Here is a 20,819-nt window from a genome sequence, read left to right as displayed (position 1 = left end):
CCTTCTTTGTCTCTCTGCCAAGATGCCGAGCAAGATGAAAGCCATACTGTTAGAAAAAAAGAAGCATCGGGCGAAAGCTAACAGAAGGGAATGTTCCTGACACCATGCGTGTGGTTGATGTGATGAGATGCTGTGCAAGCAATCAGTGCTGGCCGAGCTGAAGAGAGGCCAGAGGGCCAGCTTTTAGGAAATAAGGACTGCTCAAGGAACAACTGCACTAAATATAAGCTGAGTTCACAAAGTCGGAGGACACACTCGCTGTGACTTTGGTAGGATTGGGGTCAGCCTTTGAGCAGTTGGCTGGTGCATGTGGAATTGGCAAGGAGTGTTCTAACCAACTAATTGGCAGCCTTGAGATCAGAACAGCAATTTTCTATAGACCAGACTTTTGTCCTCAAAGAATTCAGAAACAGTAATCTTGTAACACCCATACATACCTCTGTTGTTCTTTGCATTGTAGATAATTTAAGTGTGTTTTGACTGTGGCAGTGTTTATTTTAACATAGTGTTTCAGCAAAACTGGAAATGCTACTTACAGTCACCACTAACACAACCCAACTTCCTACCCCAGCATAACCTTTGGTTTCAGAAAAACATAAAATATCCTGTAGAGAACTGTGTTTTTCTTGTTTTCATACGCGTGTGAGTGCCTGAGGGACTTAACACAATAGGACATAATTAAAGACAGACGATGAAACTGGATATTGTTAAGATGAGCATGGAGCAACCCCTTGTTTATCAGCTGAGTCCCTTTGTCTATGAGAGGACGAAGTGGGGAATGTTACCACACAGAATCCTCAAGCTGTGCCCTCTGCATTTCCTGGTTAGAAGGGCTCACAGAGAGGTTATCCATCATGGATCTTTACAAAACAAAATATGTGTCAGAACATGCTCATGGAATAACGTAGAGATTTAAAATATACACATTGTATGGGTTTTTTTTAAGTCTTACCACTGAACAGTATGTTCCTAACAACAGCAGTATCTTCTACGATTCGGTGAGTGTGGGACCTCTCTGGCTAATGTTGGTACTGAGGAATGCAGAGTTTTACCATCTGGTTTTCCTTTTGTTCCTTCATTGCACACATAGAACCAGAAACTGGGGAAAGACAATATATCCACCAGCGATAACACAAAAAAGAGGTCCTGTTATTCCTGGATTCACTGAGAAGTTGTTTGTATTCCTGCTCTCTCCCATGGTAGTGCATTGCTTTGGCTGAATTGCATTGCCCTGCCTGCAAATCGATCTCCCAGTGTGCAGATGTGGGAACTGCACTGGATTTAAAACATTAAGGACAGCATGAAAAAAAGCCACCCTGCAGGAAACTTGGAAGCAGTATTAGCAGTTGGAAAGGGAAGGATGCAGTGGTTCTCCCCTTACTCCACCCCCTCCCCCCCACTGGTTTCCTTTGGAAAATCTAACTTAATTGGAACAGTTTGGTTCTTATACTCATGCTTTTTCCTCCTGTGTTCTCTCAAAGATGTGTTTGGATCCATTCAGTGTGTGGCATCCCTGCCTGTCTCACACATGGGTTTGGAGCAGAAATGTCTTTTTCAGGTGCTGAGCTTCTCCCAGAGGCAGCACCCACCCAGGCACAGCTGGCTGGGAGGGAGTGGTTTGCATTTCTAATACCGAAAGTGACATACTGAAAATTAATTCCCTGCCAGCATGAGTCAAACCCAGGTGCTGGGTAGATTATTTTGTCCCGTTGTCCCTTACACAAAGCAGGAGGATTTTCAGAGTGGGATCTTCTTGTTTTTGGTGTTCTTAACAGTGGTGTCCTTCTGCTGTAAGCCCATGTGTCATGACGCCTTCCTTTTTTCTTGAGGCATTTTAAAAAAATATTTAATATTATTTTAATATATTTAAAAACCTTGGCCATTCTCTTTAGAAGTCCGATCCTGTGAAGAGATGGCCATGCTGCTGCCAGGCCTGCTGGCCCCAGAAGTCCTGTTTGGAAAACATCTCATGTGCTGCTGAGCACAGGGCTAGGGCCAGAAAGAAATGAGCTGCTGGGTTCCTTTCTGTGCCTGTAAGTGATTATGCAAGTGGTTATATTGCTTGACTAACCTGTGTGCTCTTTCTGTTGCTGACAGGGAAGGCCGCTCTAACGCTCACATTAAAGGAGGTCACCAAAGAATCGGGGATGTTATGCTAAAGAACATTCAGAGTATGAAGGTAGGAATGATCTCATAACTATAAGCTTTCACATGGATTAGAATGAGCCTGCATTGCATTTTCATGTGATGTTGCCTGCTGTGCTGGGTTCTGCCAGTTGTAATCAAAGCTTATGCTATACAAGTTTCCTTTGATGGAGTATCATGTGTTTGGGGAGCATTGGGATTGCAGAATTGCAAGCTGACTAAACTTCTCAGCCCTTTTCCTCAACTCCCTCCCCAAATTTAGGAACAATCAGAATCACAGTATGGCTTGGGCTGGAGGGACCTCAAAGATCCTCTAGTTTCAAGCCCTTGACAAAGGCAGGGTTGCCAGCCACAAAATCAAGCACTAGATCAGGGTCCCATCCAAACAGGCCTTGAGCATCTCCAGGGATGGGGCACTCGTGTTCTCTGGGCAGGTTGTGCCAGTGCCTCACTGCCCTCTGAGTGAAAAATTTCCCCCTGACATCTAACCTAAGTCTCCACTCTTTTAGTTTAAAACCATTCCCCCTTGTATTATCACTATCTGCCCATGTAAAAGATTGATTTCCCTTCTGTTTATAAGCTCCCTTTAATTACTGGAACAATAAACACAGAGGTTGAGGAGCACATAGTTCCCAGTTCTTTATTCTTGCAAGTAACACATCAGAATTTGTATGTCTGAAGAGGATCTTCAGAAGCCAACTGTTCCATTTGTGTATGCAAATAAAGTATTGAAGTATTGCAGGAGCAGTGACCTTAACCTGGGTGCTGGTTTGATTTTGAGAACTTCTACTTGTGCACCACAGCACCAAGCGAGATGAAAGATTTTTGAATGAATGAGAATAATTAATTCTCAGTTCTTTAAAGCTGAAAGCCAAAGTACGTGTGAGCAGTGTATGTAAATGTAGCTTGATGTTAAGAAGGACAGATGGATGTGCAGAGAGGTTAAGTGACATGGAAGTCATTACAGAATGAGTGGAAAAAAAGGGAACACAAAAATCCTGATTTACAGCCCCCGACACACAGACGGCTTTGTCACCAATAAAATAGGAACAGCTTTTTCCCATCAAGGCAAAATTCAGATGCCTCAGAAGAAACACGGGGCTTTCCTACACCTCGCCCCTCCTCTCAAGAGGGGCACACCTTTATACAAACCTCAGGAAGCTTTTGACAAATTGTCCTGCTTTCAGTACCTTGTAGTATTAAATGTTGTCCTTGGTTGTCTGTCTTCTGCAACTGGTCTAAGGATGCTATCCAATGTAATAAAGACCCACTGGCTTGCTTTCACCTTCACTGTTCTATTTCCCATTAGAGGATTTTGTTCCATTTGCTTTGAGAACTATTGCTGATAAGCACAGATGCATGGAGTAAAGGGGTAAAACCCACTTTGACCTTGGGAACTGCCTAGAAAGCGATACAGTTAGTTAAAACTCTGCATCTTTGTCATGAGCTGAAAACTGACAATCCTTGTTTAATTAGCATAGGAGGAAAATCAGGAACAAATAACTAATGGGCAGTCTCTGAAGTTGTCCTGAGGATCTGCAGTGTCTTTGTAGGGTGAATACACAGTGTATGGGGGAAGCAGCTTGCCTGCAGAGATACGATATTTCTGGGAAAGATATCACATATCAAAGGGAGAGGGAGTTGATTGGAAATGTGTCAAGAATCAGGAGCTTTAGATTAAACCAAACAGTTTTCTGAAGTCCATTCAGTATACCCGTTTAATTTTGTTTTGTTGCTGGATGATATTCTACCAAGTGTTGGAAAACCTAATCTAGCTGCTCAGAGAAGCTCTGTGCTGCCTGAAGAATCTATTTACCTTTTGCAAAACACAAGCAAAATCCTTGTGTTAGTTGGTTAGAAAAAAAAAACCAAAAAAACTGCTAAATTGTTGTAGTTGGGACCCAGCAGTGTCTGTAGTACTGTAATCTAAGTAGAATTGCGTATTCCTTGCAAACTTTGGTCACTCACTGATGCATAACTATCACTGCCAGTGAGATCATGTTATGAACTGCACTAAGCAGTAGAGGATGTAAGGCAAGGATGGAGCATTCTAACTTAGCTGTTTCTGCTGCCAACTCCTGTATATTTTGTTCAGAATCCCAGGAGATGCAACTTCTCATTAATAATAGGGGAACAGAAGCTAGAGATCTAGTTGCCTGCATCTCAGTTTTCCAAAGGCACCAAAGAGATGCTGCACCTAAATATCTACATCCTCTATGAAATCCAATTTTGTTTCCTGCTATGTATCCATGCTGTCTCTCTCCCTGTTGCTCCTGCTTGTATGAGCTGTGCTCGTGTCTTCTCTTTGCCTTTGGATTTCTCACTGATGTGAGGCAGCTAGCTTTGTTCACTCATGTACTTTGTCTTATGGGGAATGCAGCGGGGATGAGGGATGTACTTCACACTAGTTGTGACATTTCTTCTCTTCAGGTACATATCAGAGCCACTGTGTTGCACAGTGATTTTGCTTGCAAAATCCCAATGGCTATGATAGCTAGATTTTTTTCTGGTATAGGTTTGGAGTGAATGGTTATGAGTCACATCTCAGTGTTTGCTAATAGCTCTACCATATGCTTTTTCTTTCTTTGTGCCTATTAAGCAACTGACAATTCACCTGTGGAAGCACGATGAGATTTTAACTGAATTGGAGAATGGAATCAAGAACTCTCGCAAGCTGGAGACCTTTTGCAGGGACTTCGAACTACAGAAAGTCTGCTACTTGCCTCTCAATACCTTCCTGCTCAGACCTTTACACAGACTTATGCACTACAAGCAGATAATGGAGAGGCTTTGCAAACACTACCCACCAAACCACACAGATTTCAGGGATTCAAGAGGTAAGCAAGGCATAAGACATCAATTCCCAGAGCTGGAAAATGTTAGAAGTGCATGTACAAACAATTTTTTTTTTCTTACAGCCTAATTAAAACAGGATTGAGTTGCAAAATCAATCACTCAGAAGACCAGAAACAGTAGGATTAGAGTTGCACTTGTATACACATTATGGCATACTGTGGACAAACACTTGAAGAGAAATCTGCCGGGGGTTATTAAGTACGCAGAAATGACATGCAGTTCAGGAAGTCCCTTGAGCTGAAAATAGTTGGGAGAGAACATGGAGGACATGCCAGATGTGCTAATTTTATTCTCAGCTTTCCCTAGATATCCACTGGTAACAGAGAGTATTGGCCCGGATGAATCCTTGATCTCACTCCACGTGGCTGCTTGTTGTTATGTCTTAACACAGTGTTAAGGAGAATATTATTTTTCCAGATAGACACTTTGTTCTATTACCACTTCCATGATTTGTTTCAGGAACTCAAAGCTGCCAACGTATTGGGGTGGTTTTTTTTTTGATGGTCGTGTTTTTTCTAAATGAGAATAAATTTTCCTCCGGCAGCCTGAGGTCACTGCTTTTTTTTTTTTTTTTTTTTTTTTTTTTTTTTTTTACTATTATCTGCTTTCCTCTTTCTATATGCTGGTATCCCATCCCACTGTATACTGTCTCCATTTGAAGATAACTGTTACCTGCATGGTTGTCACTCAGTACAGGATGTGGGCAGGGGGCTGTGCTCAGTGTGGCTGCATCCAGCCACACGGTGTTAACTGAGCTGGCTGGATGTATTCCCTTGGCTGCTGTGCAATGAGAGCCATGTAAGCAGTGCACAAAATAAGGAGGTAACTTGACCTGTGGTAATAAGAACTGCCACAGAAGTCTGTGTGGTAAAAATGCTTGCCAAAAGGTAGCTACTGCCTGAAAGAGCTCAAGAAGTAAAGGTCTTTACTTCCAAAGACTATAGAGGTCATCATTTACTGAAATAATACTGGATTATTCCATGTTTCCAGGGTTAACTATTACAGGGCACGTTCATGCCAATCCTCGTGTATATATATATTATGTATGGAAGTCTGGAAAGTAACCATAGAACAATCATCAAATTACTAAAGTCTGGAAAACATCTGCTTAAAATGGGGTTTGAAAACTTCGGTCGGTGGTTGTGACCCACACTTGTTTTATAAGTGTTGTCGTAATTGGCTCATTTCTGATCTTGGAAATAAACTCGTGATTCTGTGACTTCTCCCAGAACAGAAAAGGGAGAAACCAGCATGGGTAGGGACAGCAGCCCCAGATGCCTTGTCAATGATACAGAGACTTTTTCTTCCTTTTATTTTTTTTAATATTTATTTAAAAACAGCCTATCCTTTTGGATGGATCCAGGTTGTGCTCATGTAAACGATGGCACTGGGAGCCAGTCTGTGAGCTGATCCCCCAGAAAAGATAAGGTGATGAAGTGATTTTGTGACTAATTCCCTAAGTTAGTTAGATAGTAGAACCTCTTCATTGATGCTGTAAATTGACTTGAGTATCCCTAATTTCTGTAGAAAGTAGAGCAAACTTTCAGATGGAGAAATGGTCTGTATCTTTACTATACAACTCTCCGCACTCAACAAGGTGATGCTCAGAGTTTCTAAGTCTGCCTGAATAGGTTTACGCTGTGAGTGGTGCTCACGAGTTGCTTTCTGCAGAGAGAAGTCTTTCTTTTTGAATATTTTTTGTAAATTTATAAAAAGCATTTTATGGTTTTGTTTATTTAGCTGCTTTGGCTGAGATTACCGAAATGGTGGCTCAGCTCCATGGCAATATGATAAAGATGGAGAACTTCCAGAAGCTGCATGAACTCAAGAAAGACTTGATAGGCATTGACAATCTGGTGATCCCAGGAAGGGTAAGTAGCAGAATGGTGATTGAGGTGTAGTACCATTTCAAAGCATTAGATGTATTTTAGAAATCTGGTTCTTAGGTGCATCTGTCAAACTGCCTTTCCTCATATGAACATTTTTCTCTCACCAAAAACTGTTGTATGTAAACCTAATAATACCGTAGAAAACAGCAGCCTTCAGAGCAGGAAGAAGCTATTATCTTTTTACAGATTTTATTAGGTTATCTTATATATAGATTTGGATGGCTGTAGGCAATTCCAAATGTCTATTACAGGAGGCAGTAAAAATGTAATATTTATCACAGCATTCAGAGCTTGAGCATTTCCTCATTTCTTTCTGCCCTTTTCTCTCTCTCTCTCTCTCTTTTTTTTTTTTTTTTTCCCCAGTCATCAGTGCTAAAGCATAGCAGATTAAAGAGAGGCAAGACATTTGTGCTGGAGGACCTTCAGCCTGGTCACGATGCCTGGCTCTGAAACTCATGACCCTGAGGACAAACAGTCTCTTTAGTCTACATGTAATATTAGGCAATGATTTTTGAGACAGTGTTGCCTTAAGTAAACACTTTTAATTGTGTTATAAAAATACGGACGTCGCTTCCATTTTTCCTGCCTTACTTTTTTAAAAACAGAGGCTTATTTCAGTATAAGTGGCCCTCTGCAGAATTTTTATCCTTTTCTGCTTTTCTGTGCACATATATCTGTGCATTCAAGCTTGAGAGTTGTCTGTTGTCAAAGTGTTTTTCTCCCCACTCCCCTGACTTCTGTGTGTAATACACAGAAACACGACTTGCGGCAACTGAAAATGCATTGCTAGTCTATTCTTGCCTCTCATGCATTTTGTGAAATAGATGGAAAAAACAAGTGAATTTTGTGTTGAATTGCAAATACAGCAGTGCTTTAAGGCACCCCGCGGCCCGAGGTCTGTTCACAGTGCCATTTCCTTGCCTTGTGCTACTGTGGGGTTATAAAAGAGGCTGCTCCTGACACACCTGTGCTCGTGTTCATGTAAGAATTTACATATTTAAGAGAGCTGCACACAGGTATTTCGGCTAGCAGGCTCTGTCAGATGTCCATAGGTTGCTGCTCTCCAGGCTTTGTGCTACTGGGCCAGGTGCAGGCCAGGCTGGATGCAGTGCTGCTGGGCCACTGCTGCCGTTGGCTGGGCTGCCCAGAGGAGGCCTCATGCCATGTCTCTGAGGAGAAATGCTTGCCAGACCAGTGATCAGCTGTCCTCAACATGGCTTCAGGGAGCCATTGTCCTTACAGTGCTCCAGCCTGTTGCTGCCATCCTGGTTCCTGTGCTGGGTGGTAAAGCATCCCACAGTCGGTTCTGCTTGCAGATGGCAGTGACCCATAGCTCTTCTGTGAGTTCATGCAGTGCTTGGCTATGGTGAAGCTGAGCCCGTTGGTGACCATTAGGTATTACAACATAAATAGTGATTGTGTCTAGTATGCTTTGGTGGTCAGCAAAGGCTTCTAGTGGTCTCTCTGGCACCATGAGCTTACCATGATAGAAGGGACAACATTCTCTAGGCACCTCTACTTAAAGTAACTTTCACTTAAGATAGACTGGACACATCAAAGCAACCTTAAGGCTAAGGAGCATCTCTCTGAATAGATTAATCTTCAACAGCCAGTTTGTTGCTAAGCTGCAGGCGATTCTTGTGCTTTATCTGCCTTTTACATGCACAATAGGAGTAAAACAGCCCTCAGAAGACTGTAATAAATAAATATAAATCTCTTGGCTGGAGGGAGTGACTGAAAAATGTTGTTTTGATGGGTTTCAGATACATTGGAAGGTGGGTTACATTATAGTTCACAACAAATCTAGGTAATCTCAGACCTTTGAAAATTCAGATCAGGCTATTTTTCTTGTACTTCCATCCCTAAACGTTATTTAACAATTTGATCTGAATGCACTGTATAACCTCACATAGACTGCACTAGGATAACACATGCTGCCAGATCCATTTCTCTTTTTGTGCTGCTGACATTGATTTATTCATCAAGTAGTCATGTTTAATTTTGCATATTAACAAATCATAATCATTTTTGGGAAAAAAAATAATGCCTATTTGTTTTGTATTTCCTTCCTACAGGAGTTCATTAGACTGGGTAGTCTTAGTAAGTTGTCTGGAAAAGGTTTACAGCAACGCATGTTTTTCCTGGTAAGCAAGAAGGCATTTTTTAATTTATATATTGAAATGTAACTATAGGCAACTATTAAGCAAACTGTTAAACTTGAATGTGATTTACAGTATTTTTAAATGGTCGTTTACCAACATAATACATGACCTCAGTGGTTGTTAAGAACATGTATCTGTCCAAAACCAATATTCTCTCTGTGACTGCTTCTTACAAAGGTAACACTGTTATTTTCATATACCACTGTGAATACCATGTTCAAATAATACTTCCTAGCAGCATGGTCTTAAATAAAAGCAGAGTCATTAAAAAAAAAGAAAGTGGCACCAGGGTTAGTGATCATATCCAAAAAAGAGGATGAAGGGTAACTCCTGGTGATGTAAAAAAATAATCCCCATAATGCTTTCAGGACACATTACAGAGCCACGTTTCTCCACAAACTGTCCAGTTCCAGCCCATTTACCTGGAGATAGATTGAGAAATTCCTGCACTAGGAAGGATCATAGAATAGAATACAATCATTAAGGCTGGAAAAGACCTCTAAGATCATCTACTCCAACTCTCCATCTACCACCAATATTGCCCACTAAACCATGTTTCTTAGTACTTACATCTACACATGTCTTGGACACCGCCAGGCACAGTTACTCCACCACTTCCCTGGGTGGCCCATTCCAGTCCTTCACCACTCTTTCAGAGACGTTTTTCTTCACCTCGTTTTCAGGATGGTGTCTCCTCTCTTCTCTTCTGAAAACTGACTTGTTCCCAGGAACCCAGCACTGCTGTGGCTCAGTCATTGATGTGGGGGGATTGGGATGCCCAGCAGAGTTAATGGATTTTACAGTCCAGGGGTATGGGGCAGAATATGAAAGCGTAAGTGCAGCAGGAGAGGAAAACTCTACCTTGGCTTCTTGTGGGTAAAAGGGGAAGACTGTGTCTAGAAAAACTTGTGAGCATGCTAGATTTTATGGAACATTCAGTATTTACTCTCTCAAATCAGCCCGACATAAAACCAGCAGTTTTATCTTGGTGGAATTTTGCTCTAGCTTTAAAGGCACTAGAATGAGAGCCTAGTGAATGCGCTGCTTATTTTCTTGCATACCACTGTTCTTACCAAATGATTCCTTGATATTGTATAAAATGTTAATAGATCAAGACTAGACTCTTAAGTCAGTCTTAATTTTTGGCAGTTACTCACACTGTCAAAGAAGTCTTTCATCTGCCTTTATCACCAGAATCTTTTTTGGAGATTAAATCCCAAATCAATGTTATGTGAGTCCAAGTACGTGTGTAATTATTGGCAAAATTAAATCCCCCTCTAGTGGCCAGTCTGTATTACTTCATGAATTATTGCTGTTGGGCTGTACAACACTGTAGTGAGAGTTATGCTTTCCACTCCAAAGAATTATTTTCTTGATGCGTCTGTCATGTTTGAGAAGAACCTCTTTTAACCATGGCCAGTGATGATTGACGATTTGTATGACAACAGCACACAACATAATGCAGCCCAACATTTGACAATTGCCTAAAGTCATCTACTTTGAGGCAGACCTCACAGCTTCTTTCTGAGTATGTGGAGTGTGAGGTAGCCAACTGAAGAGTAAGGTTAGACACACCTGTCTTCGGGCATGCTTTCTTCCCACACAAATCAGAAAAAAATCAGTGATGAAACAGGCTGATCTTCCTCTACTTCACAGTGCCACAGAGTATGAAATGTTTTATTTGGTTTTACTGCTTTGTTAGTTTTGACCCAGAGATTAAAAAAAAAAAGAAATATTAGAAGATGTGAAATAGAAAATTATCGGAATATGCCTGAGATTAGCTGAGAAGGAAGGCAGGGATAGTAACAGGTAATACTAGGATAGTGTGGAAGCCAGTATTTACTCTTCAACATATTATCAATGACATTGTTGATGGGCTCGAGTATACCCTCAGCAAATTTGCCAGTGACACCAAGCTGAGTGGTACGGTTGATACATTAGAAGGAAGCGAAGCCATCCAGAGGGACCTCAACAAACTTGAAAGATGGGCCCATGTGAACGTCATGAGGTTCAACATAGCAAAGTGAAGGTTCTGCACTTGGGTTGGAGTAACTCCAGATACATACACAGAATGGGAGAAGAGCTCCTTGAGGGTAGCCCTGCGGAGAAGGACTTGGGGGTTCTGGTGGATGAAAAACTGAACATGAGCCAGCAGTGTGCTCCTGCAGCTTGGAAGGCCAATAGTATCCTGGGCTCCATCAGAAGAGGGGTGGCCAGCAGGGACAGGGAGGTGATTGTCCCTCTCTATTCTGCCCTCATGAAGCCCCATTTGGAGTACTGTGTCCAGGCTGGGGGCCCCCAGTACTGGAAAGATGTGGAGCTCTTGGAGCAGGTCCAGAGGAGGGCCACAAAGGTGATCAGAGGGCTGGAGCACCTCTCCTGTGAAGACAGGCTCTTGGAGAAGAGACGGCTGTGAGGAGACCTCATTGCAGCTTTCCAGTATTTAAAAGGGGATTATAAACAGGAGGAGAGTCAACATTTTATTCAAATAGATAGTGATAGGACAAGGGAGAATGTTTTTAAGCTCAAGAAGGGATGGTTTAGATTAGATGTCAGGGGGAAGTTCTTCACAGAGAGAGTGGTGAGGTGCTGGCACAGGCTGCCCAGAGAGGTTGTGGATGCCCCGTCCCTGGAGGTGTTCAAGACAAGGTTGGATGGGGCCCTGGGCAGCCTTGGTCTAGTACCAGATCTAGAGGTTGGTGGCCCTACCTGTGGCAGTGGAGTTGGAACCTGAAGATCTTTGAGACCCCTTCCAACGCCGGCCATTCTATGATTTTGGATTCATGCATTAGGACTGCCAGTACTGGTTAGTTTTCTGGTATTTACTATTTTGATTATTTTTTTTCTACATGTATGTTTACATAGTTCTAAGGTTTTTTTCTTGCTTTTTAGTTTAATGATGTTTTATTGTACACGAGTAGAGGCCTGACAGCATCAAATCAGTTCAAAGTTCATGGGCATCTGCCACTGTATGGCATGACAGTAAGTATTAAAAAAAAGAGCTTGTATTCATGCTTACTTGATCATTTAAGGTCCCATCTTAATTGCTTGCTCAGTTGCTTGTGGAGTGAGAGCAGTAGCAAGGAGTTGTTCTCAGGTTCAGAGAAGTTGTGGGTGTGTTCTACAGTTTCAGCAGAGGCAAAGCACAGTGCTTGGTGGGTCTCTGCTGGGTTCAGCATGTGGTCTTGAAACCTTCTATGCAAAGGTTGTTGCATGGCAAAAATGAAAAAGGACGTTTGGGGGGGACAGCTTCCTCGTAATGCAGAATTATTCTTGTGAGGTTGGATCTTTGTTTTTTTTAAACCACAAATTGAACCATGATTCTTACAAGTAATTAATTACCAATTGCTCATAGGCACACTGTTGGAGGCAAATAATCATTAGCAATGATTTCATTTCTGTGGAAAAATTGTTTCCTAACGTTTCTGTCTATGTATCTTAACGCTGAGGTAGTGGGAGACTGCAGGCAGCAGTATGTCATTCAGAGCCCTTTTGCAGTTCTCCTTGAAAATTGGCAATTCAAGCTCTGTAGCACCTAGTTAGCACTACCCCTTCTTGCAGTATGATTTAGAAAATATTTTTTTCTAGTTTCAAAACTTCAATTTCCCCCTTTATTTTCCCTAGAACTTCTCATGTTCTTGTATCTATTTCATACTGTTAGATAACCAGTATCACAAGTAACTGATTTTCTCTTAACACCTCTTGCTGCCCCCCAATGGTAAGAGTTTGCTCAGTTCACTGTTCCAGCTTAAGTAGTAATTAGTTGCTACAGTCTGATTGTGTTTTGATTTTTCTTTCTCAGATTGAAGACAGTGAAGAGGAATGGGGTGTTCCTCATTGTCTAACACTACGAGGTCAACAGCAGTCCATAATCGTTGCGGCAAGGTAATTTGATGGAGACAGCCTACATAGTTATTGTTGAACTGTAAAATGTCTTCCTCTGTGGCTTTCAGACTGGGACAGGTAGGTGAGCCAGTAGATGTTGTTTTGTTGGGATTTGCTTCTGAAACAATTTCCGAGGCATATTCTTCTGTGAAGCCACAGAAAGCCAAAACAAAAAATAAAAAAAGCAAAGTAGACAAAATAGAGTGGCAGTTGTGCAAGGCAGAACCAAAGCTAGATTATTTGAAAAGCAATTAGCTTCTCAGGTCTTTATTTGTTTATTTGAATTAAAAGGAAGCTCAACTTAGCACTGTTTCTTAGAGCTTGCTTTCAGCCTGGGTGAGAGTAATTAAAACCTGAGTTTTCATTATCAGTACCCGTGCTGAAATGGACAAATGGATTGAGGACATTCAGATGGCAATAGACCTGGCAGAGAAAAGCAGCGACCCTGCCCCCGAGCTGCTGGCCAGCAGCCCTCCTGACAACAGTAAGTAAATGCTGGAGAGGAGGTTTGGTTAATTTCAGTTGGTACAGTTGGTGACTGCTTCTAAGCAGAGTGGTGAAATATGCTGTCCACAAGTCAGGTTAATACATTTGAAGTTGAGAGATGTGTATATTTATGTGTCTGCCATTGTAATGTTCTTACTGATGTTAGCAGAAAGTTTCACTGAATAGAAAAGTGACTTGAGCATAATGATGTCAGGAAGTGTTTTACAAGACTTGGGCAGTGCCTATTCTTGTAAGACATTGAAAGCACCAACGGTTGGTCTTTGGCATTGAAAGCACCAACGGTGGGCTTTGGCAGAAACATATACAAATAACCTAGTTAGCATCTGTGCAAAACTGTTTCTAAAGGTGTACGTTAAAACTGGTTCACCACATTGTGACCAGATTTGATTTGTTTAATTTTTCCAATTACATATGTTGTTGCATAGAAGAAGAAAGATGCTTTTTCCCTGCATTTCATAGAGTCTCCTGATGAAACTACTGTAGACCAGGAATCTGAGGACGACCTCAGTGCATCCCGCACCTCACTCGAGCGTCAGTCACCACACCGTGGCAACACTACGGTGCACGTCTGCTGGCACAGAAATACCAGCGTTTCAATGATCGACTTTAGTATTGCTGTGGAGGTATCGGCCTCAGAACCATCTGCGCTGCAGCTCCAGACACGCTCTCCAATGACAATTTCCTTTTTGCTCCTCCTTAAAGAAGTGCAGTGTTCCTTGGTTTCCTCTCGGGGACGTTTCAGGCACACCGCTAAACTGCTCCCGTACCTCAAACGGCAGCACGAGTTCATCAGTCCAGACACACAGCTTCACTGCCTTAGTGCATCTTTTTAAAATCAGTTAGAGCAGTAATTTTATAGAAGAACTGTTCAAACAGTGCTGATGGTCTTTAAAACTTAAAGCGGATCAAATGGCCTTAATGCTGTCATTTATAGAGGCATTAAGTCATTGCTCGAGCTGAAAGGATATTGTCTCTATGTGCTGCAGCCAGGTCTGGTTATGTGTAGTACTAACTTCTGTTTCTTTACCCAGCCATCCTTTCTGGAACCTTCTCTCATTGCTCAGTCTCATCTGCTTTTCCTTTTTTTGCATTTTTCACCTCAAAATAAATACCTTTCTTGTTTCCCTGATCACAGCTGTTTCCATCTGATACACGTTCCTTAACCCAGTGCTCAGTGAACGAGAGCCAGACTTGGACTTCCCCCATAGTGAAGGGAAAGACTCTTAGGGCCCTGTTGGTTTCAGGGTGAGGTGTGTGGGTGTACCCCCTGCACCAGAGGGACGCCTCAGGAAACTCTGACTGCTTTGTCATGGTTCTCATCATGTGGAAGTGTGCACTCAATGGAAAAGGTGAAAGTATCACATGGAAGTGTGTGCTCAATGGGGAGATGGTGCAAGGGACCTTAAAACTCTATTGACTTCTCCTCCCAGGCAGGCAAGAGGTACCAACTCCTTACTGCTCAGGAGGGGACACCCTGACTCAGAGCTAAGGACAGATAACATTCGGTTTGTGAAACTGCCCCTGATTTTAGCAGAAGAGTTGCTGAAACTTTATCCAAAAAATGATTCCTTATAAGAAAACACTAACTGCAGAGCCTCACGGTGCTCCCGTGCAGATGCATTTTCTGCTCTTTCTACCCTTAAGTTTTGCAAAGGTGGAAGAGCTCAGCATGGAACCAAGTCTCACATTTTTCCCTAAAGCATAGGTCTTAATATAAATGGATATTGAATAATTTTAAACTGATGATTAGTTCAAACTGTTGAAATGTTTACTTAGGCAAACCTCCCTACCCAGAGTCAGAGCTCATTGCTCTTCATTTTTGTTCTTTCCCGTGACTCAGGCAAGTGCAGGCACAGCAGTGAGGACCATGGAGCACACTGGAGCCATTCATTGTTCTGTGAAAGCATCTCCAGCTCCACCGCTGCTCGGTGTCTGCAGCTCACGCTCATGCTCACATCATTCGGTGCCTTTCACTTCAGCATTACCGTTCATTTTCTTTGTGTCTCTCCCTCCTCTCTGTCTCTCCCGTGGTAGAAGATCCTCTCTCTGTCAGTGACTGTACTTCCCTACCTGCTGGACTGATCAGTGACCAGCGACCTGTTTCCATTTCATGTATCTGCTGGTACCGAATGCAAAGCCTGTCCTTTTATGATATCCTCCAGAGTGACGAGGTAACAGCAAATGAAGGAGTGTGCCTGTAACTTAGGTCACAGTGTCAGCAGAGCATAGCATTAGCCAATGCAAAGGCCTTAATGCACACCCCAGGCTGGTGAATACTTAGTTTGTAGTAGGTGAATTGGGACCACCAGACTCAGAGCATTAAGCATTACAGATTAAATTATTAGTTTCTGCGCTGTTATGCGAACAGTTGTTTTGATCCTGATGATAGTTAAATACTTGGTATTCCTCCTCCTTGCTGTAAAATACCCCAAATCCAGCTCAGAATAAGGTGAATAGTCGGTGTGTTTGACAAGTTCCAGTGTAAACTTGCTGTGTACTGAGAGCTTGACCTCTGTCTGCGGTGCTGAAGTACGTCATGATTTTCCTTTACATCCCAAATTCATGTCAGCCTTTCTGTTTCCATTGTTCTATTTAAGTATCATTTGAAAAGAACACAGATGAGGATAACGAGACTGACTGATGGTTGCCAGTACATTATTGATGGCCGCCACAATTGAAAAAATACAACCATAGTAGTTGGAAGTTTCTGGAAGTACCCAGCTACAAACATATATTACAAAGTACTGCTTAGTTGTAGAAAAACCCATTCATTCAGTCAGAACACCTTCACTTGTGATAAGGCCACATATTCTAAAGGCAGATCATTGTTCTTACGGTGATTAAACCGCGGCCAGCCCTCACTTAAGGAGTGATGGGTATTTCTGGTTCTGTGCTTACTGCCAAAGTGATGGCATTCAGTAAGTTAAGCAGAAATGCAAACATCCTTTCTGTGGGGCTTGGCTGCTTTGCATCTGCTCATACATCTCTGCAGTGTGCATTTCACTGCTTTATTTGACTACTTCTGATCTGTTTCAGAATCAGCTGTCTGGAAACCTCCTGAGGAAATTCAAGAACAGCAACGGGTGGCAGAAGCTTTGGGTGGTGTTCACCAACTTCTGCATGTTCTTCTATAAATCGCACCAGGTAACACAGCTGAGTAGGGCTTTCTGTTTCCAATGAGGGAGCAGGGAGAGCAACCATCATCAGTGGTGGATGGTGCACCATTGGGGCACAGAGCAGTTCTGGCTGCCCCTCTCCACTGCAACCACAGTGGTTGTTTCGTGGCATTTCTAATGGAGAGCCTTTAAATGACTGCATGTCTGTTCTCCATTTCGCTTACATGCTGCCTTTGCTTGAGAGCAGTTATCTCACAGCACTTTTCACTATTGCTTTTCAGGACAATCATCCCTTAGCCAGCCTCCCTCTGTTGGGATATTCTCTCACCATTCCTTCCGAATCTGAAAACATTCACAAAGATTATGTCTTCAAGCTGCATTTCAAATCCCACGTGTACTACTTCAGAGCTGAAAGCGAATACACATTTGAAAGGTAAGTCAGTCGCTCTTCTGGAAGAGGGCATTTTTTAAATTCCTGGATTTGTTCCCAAAGTCAGCTGATACAGTGTCTACTGAGTTGATTCAGTAACACAGGCTTGTAGCTCAACAGAATGAAAGGCAGTGCCCTTCAAAGTGCTTACAGAAATTTTAAGCCTGGTAGCACCAGAAGCTATAGCAACTGTGATAGTAATGACTGCAAAGCTGGGTTGTGTGCAAAAAATCTCCCTTCTGAAGTACCGAGGCTGCCTGCACAGGGCACACTGTATGCCAGGCTCAAGGTAGCATGTAAACAGATCTCTTAGTAGCAGAGTCACTTCTCTCCCTCCTGTACAACTCCCTGCAACACCACATTTGAAACAAAACACAGCTTTTTCACAGATGCTGCTACTCATACTCCATTCTGCTGCTGCAGCATGCAGTTCTTACACATCCCACGGAATTCCAGATAGATAGAGAGCTGGGAAATGGACTCCTCAGTTCTGGTTTAGCTTACTCATACTGGGAATTAATTCAGCCCTTTTGTGTGAAACACTAATGTGACAAAGATTTGTAGTCTCATAGTCAAGAAAGCTGTGGTTCAGTTGTAGCCATGTCAATCAGTCTGAAACTATATATGGTGGGAAAAGAGGTAATTAAGTAAGTGAATAAAATTGAAAGAAAACACAGAAGTTCTTTCTCAGTTCTGGAAGAAGCAGAAACTGCAGCTACGTGACATGGTTTTGCTTTAGAACAGAGTGGTTATTTTCAGCTGCCCGTCACTTGGACCATCCAGAAGAAAAAAATACAAGTAAAACCACTGTTAAGTTGATGAACTTTGGGTCCCCTCTCCTCCATTCATCCTCTCTCAACCTCCTTTCATGTGTACTTTTGGATCTTAACTTTAGCCTTAAATCTTACTTTAGCCTCTTAACTTGGATAGGAAATACAGCAGTAAGCGTGATGCTCCCCCACTAGGCATGGAAAATAACACTTTTCTACAACCAATATCTATAGCCCAGACATTGATCAGGAGGAGAAAATCTTTCAAGAAATCCTTCCTTAAGACCTTGCCACCCTTCTGCTTTTCTCTCCCCTCTCACAGATGGATGGAGGTGATCCGAAGTGCCACCAGCTCGGCCCTGCGCACACGCGCCCTGAGCCACCGGGAGCCCCACACCTACTGAATGCCACGGCAGCTGCCAATTTTCTACAGGACATTGGAAACTTTTCCCCCTGGAGCTTAGTAAAACTGAAATTTGGTAAAAGGAAAGAGAAAAACCAACCAGTAAGGTTCTGCAGAAACATCCGCAATTCCTCAGCAAAACTGTTTCAGTTTTCCATATGTTGAAAATAGCTTACACCATCCCCGTGGCTGCGGTTCGTTCATGTCTTGTATTTTGTCATTCTGTGCTGTTTCTAGCTTGTGCCAGTATTAAAATATTGTCCTTATTAGAGTGCCAAATGCCAAGACATTTTGTTGCCTCAGAGATTGCACCTAAACAAACCGACTCCACGATCTGAAAACTTTTTCTTGTGAGGCAAACACTATTTCTTCTCTTTACGTAAAAAATATATTATTTTTTTTTTACCATGTTAACCTGTAGACTGCTGGAGTTTTAAATGTAGATGGACTTTCACAGTACAGACTCTAATTCTTCATTCAGTGAGCAGTCTAGCAGGAGCAAAGTAACTTTCAGATTTTTTTTTTCCTCCAGTCTTTCTAAATGTACTCAACAAGGAATTACTAATTTTCTATCTTTAACAAAGAAACAGTTTACAGCTCACTCTCATTTCCCATTGAGGTTACAGATCCACGTGGTATAAACAAGTTACAGGATTCCCGTCGAACCTTTTTCTCAGTGCAAGTTGACCAAACTGATCATCTTGGCTTGGGAAAGTGAATGCTACTTGCAAGATGAAACAAAATTAAAATAATCCAGTGCAATATTGTTTGGGCTGTTAATGTACTGTGAATGGTATGTACAAGAAGAAATTAAAGGCTGTGGTGACGTTCTGCTGTTTGTTTTACAAACTTGAAAAAAAAAAATCCAACCTGTACGCTCCAAGAACCACAGCTTTGTGTAATTAATTTGTGGGGTGTTCTGGTAACACGTGGACTAAAGCACTGCGTGTGGGGCAGCTGCTGAGCCCTGGGCTTGTTTTGCTGCTGGAGTTTCAGCATCAGAAATGCCCGATTTGTATATCTGGCCCTAACATCACCTAGCACCCTTCTTGGATGAGCTGTTGGCCTATTCAGAAGGGTGTCAGCACAAAACCTGCTCTGATGAGATGCTTTAAGAAACACTTCACCTTGAAATCAGTATCAAATGTCCATTAGCAGAACAGCATGCAGGAAACACATCTGTCACCACTCAGGGCCTTTGGGGAAACCCAGTGCTAGGCAGAGGGACCTGAATGTCAGCATGGGAGATGAAGCTGGGACAGTCCTGCCCCCAACTTTTCTTCTTCTGACTATTCACTGTGTTAAATGCTTACCTGTATGTGATGTATAAAATGGCTTACAGCTTTGCTCACAACAAAAGGGAATAAAATACCTCACAATACTATCACACATCTTGCTGTTCCAAGACAGTAGAGCCTTCTTTCTGTTTCCTCTCCCCAATGAATACCTTAGCAAAATCAGAGCTCCAGGTGAGGAGCAGGATGGATATGTGTATGTGTATAATTTCAAGGAACAGGCTGCATTCTTGTGGCCAACTCTGTGCCACTCTGACACAGGGAAATGAGCATTCCAGCTATTTCGTAGGCTTGTAGAATCCTTAAGGTTGGAAAAGACCGCTAAGATCATCCAGTCCAGCCATCAGCTCATCACCACCATGCCCACTAACCATGTCCCTCAGTGCCACATCCACACATTTACTGCACACCTCCAGGGACAGTGACTCCATTACCTCCCTGGGCAGGCTGTGCCAGTGCCTCACCAGTTTCTGAGAAGGAGTATCCGATAATACCCTAATGTTCAACCTGAACCTCCCACGGTGCAACTTGAGGTCATTCCCTCTTGTCCTATTAATAGTTAGGCAAGAGAAGAGGCCGACCCCCACCTTGCCATCACCGTCTCCTTTCAGCTCATTGTAGAGGTCACCCCTGAGCCTCCTCTTCTCCAGACTGAACAACCTCAATTCTCTCAGCCACTCCTCATAAGGCTTGTGCTCCAGTCCCCTCACAGCTTCATTGCCCTTCTCTGAACACACTCCAGGGCCTTGATGTTCTTCTTCTAGTGTGGGACCCAAAACTGAACGCAGTACTTGAGGTGTGGCCTCACCAGCGCTGAGTACAGACTACTTGTCCCTTGGTCTTTTTGAAGCTCTTGTATGTATCTGGTAACTGGCTGCAGTTGCTCTTTTCTTTAAATATTTTCCTTAAAGCTTCAACTTACTAGCTCTGAGAATACTGATGAAATTCCTAGGCAGTCTGCCCTTCCTGTAGCTCAGATCTGCTAAAATAAGCCATAGAATTATATCATAGAATGGCTTGGGCTGGAAGGAACCTTAAAATCCACCCAATCCCAATCCTCTGCTATGGGCAGGGCTGCCACCCACAGCTCAGGCTGCCCAGGGCCCCATCCAATCTGGCTTTGCTATGCCTCCTCCTTTTAAGGGAGAAAAAATAAATAGGATAACTGCTGGCTACTGAATATACTTTAAAATTGAGACTTAAAAAGACATTTGTCTGAAATGAGCTAGAGAAAAAATAGAGAATATATAAGTACTGCAGAAGACTCTGCTTCACACCACTAAAATTTCAGATGCCAGTGACTGCTTTGTCCCTACATCTGTCCTTTACAACTGTTGGTGATGATAACATCTTTTTTACTA

At 42.5% G+C, this 20,819-nt stretch overlaps 1 protein-coding gene across 6 annotated transcripts in view; it reads left to right on the top strand.

The window, feature by feature from the left end:
- The window catches only part of FARP1 (FERM, ARH/RhoGEF and pleckstrin domain protein 1), a 202,736-nt gene extending 183,182 nt beyond the window's left edge, over positions 1-19,554 (top strand). For 5 of the 6 annotated variants that reach the window (XM_085215601.1, XM_085215600.1, XM_085215598.1 and 2 more), the window contains 11 exons: positions 2,098-2,179; positions 4,745-4,982; positions 6,742-6,872; positions 8,966-9,034; positions 11,945-12,034; positions 12,855-12,937; positions 13,309-13,421; positions 13,904-14,067; positions 16,481-16,588; positions 16,842-16,993; positions 18,083-19,554. In XM_085215601.1, the coding sequence (XP_085071727.1) occupies positions 2,098-2,179; positions 4,745-4,982; positions 6,742-6,872; positions 8,966-9,034; positions 11,945-12,034; positions 12,855-12,937; positions 13,309-13,421; positions 13,904-14,067; positions 16,481-16,588; positions 16,842-16,993; positions 18,083-18,164 (1,312 nt within the window). In that variant the 3' untranslated portion in view covers positions 18,165-19,554. Of the gene's footprint in view, positions 1-2,097; positions 2,180-4,744; positions 4,983-6,741; positions 6,873-8,965; positions 9,035-11,944; positions 12,035-12,854; positions 12,938-13,308; positions 13,422-13,903; positions 14,068-15,478; positions 15,616-16,480; positions 16,589-16,841; positions 16,994-18,082 lie in introns of all 6 variants that reach the window. The other variant, XM_085215602.1, reaches the window with a different exon arrangement.
- The last annotated feature ends 1,265 nt before the right edge of the window (positions 19,555-20,819 follow it).

The sequence above is a fragment of the Meleagris gallopavo genome, chromosome 1 (assembly GCF_905368555.1).
Source record: "Meleagris gallopavo chromosome 1, MGAL_WU_HG_1.1, whole genome shotgun sequence".
NCBI lineage: Eukaryota > Metazoa > Chordata > Aves > Galliformes > Phasianidae > Meleagris > Meleagris gallopavo.
Note: the sequence above shows the minus strand (reverse complement) of the source record. Positions and strands in the feature narration are given on the sequence as shown.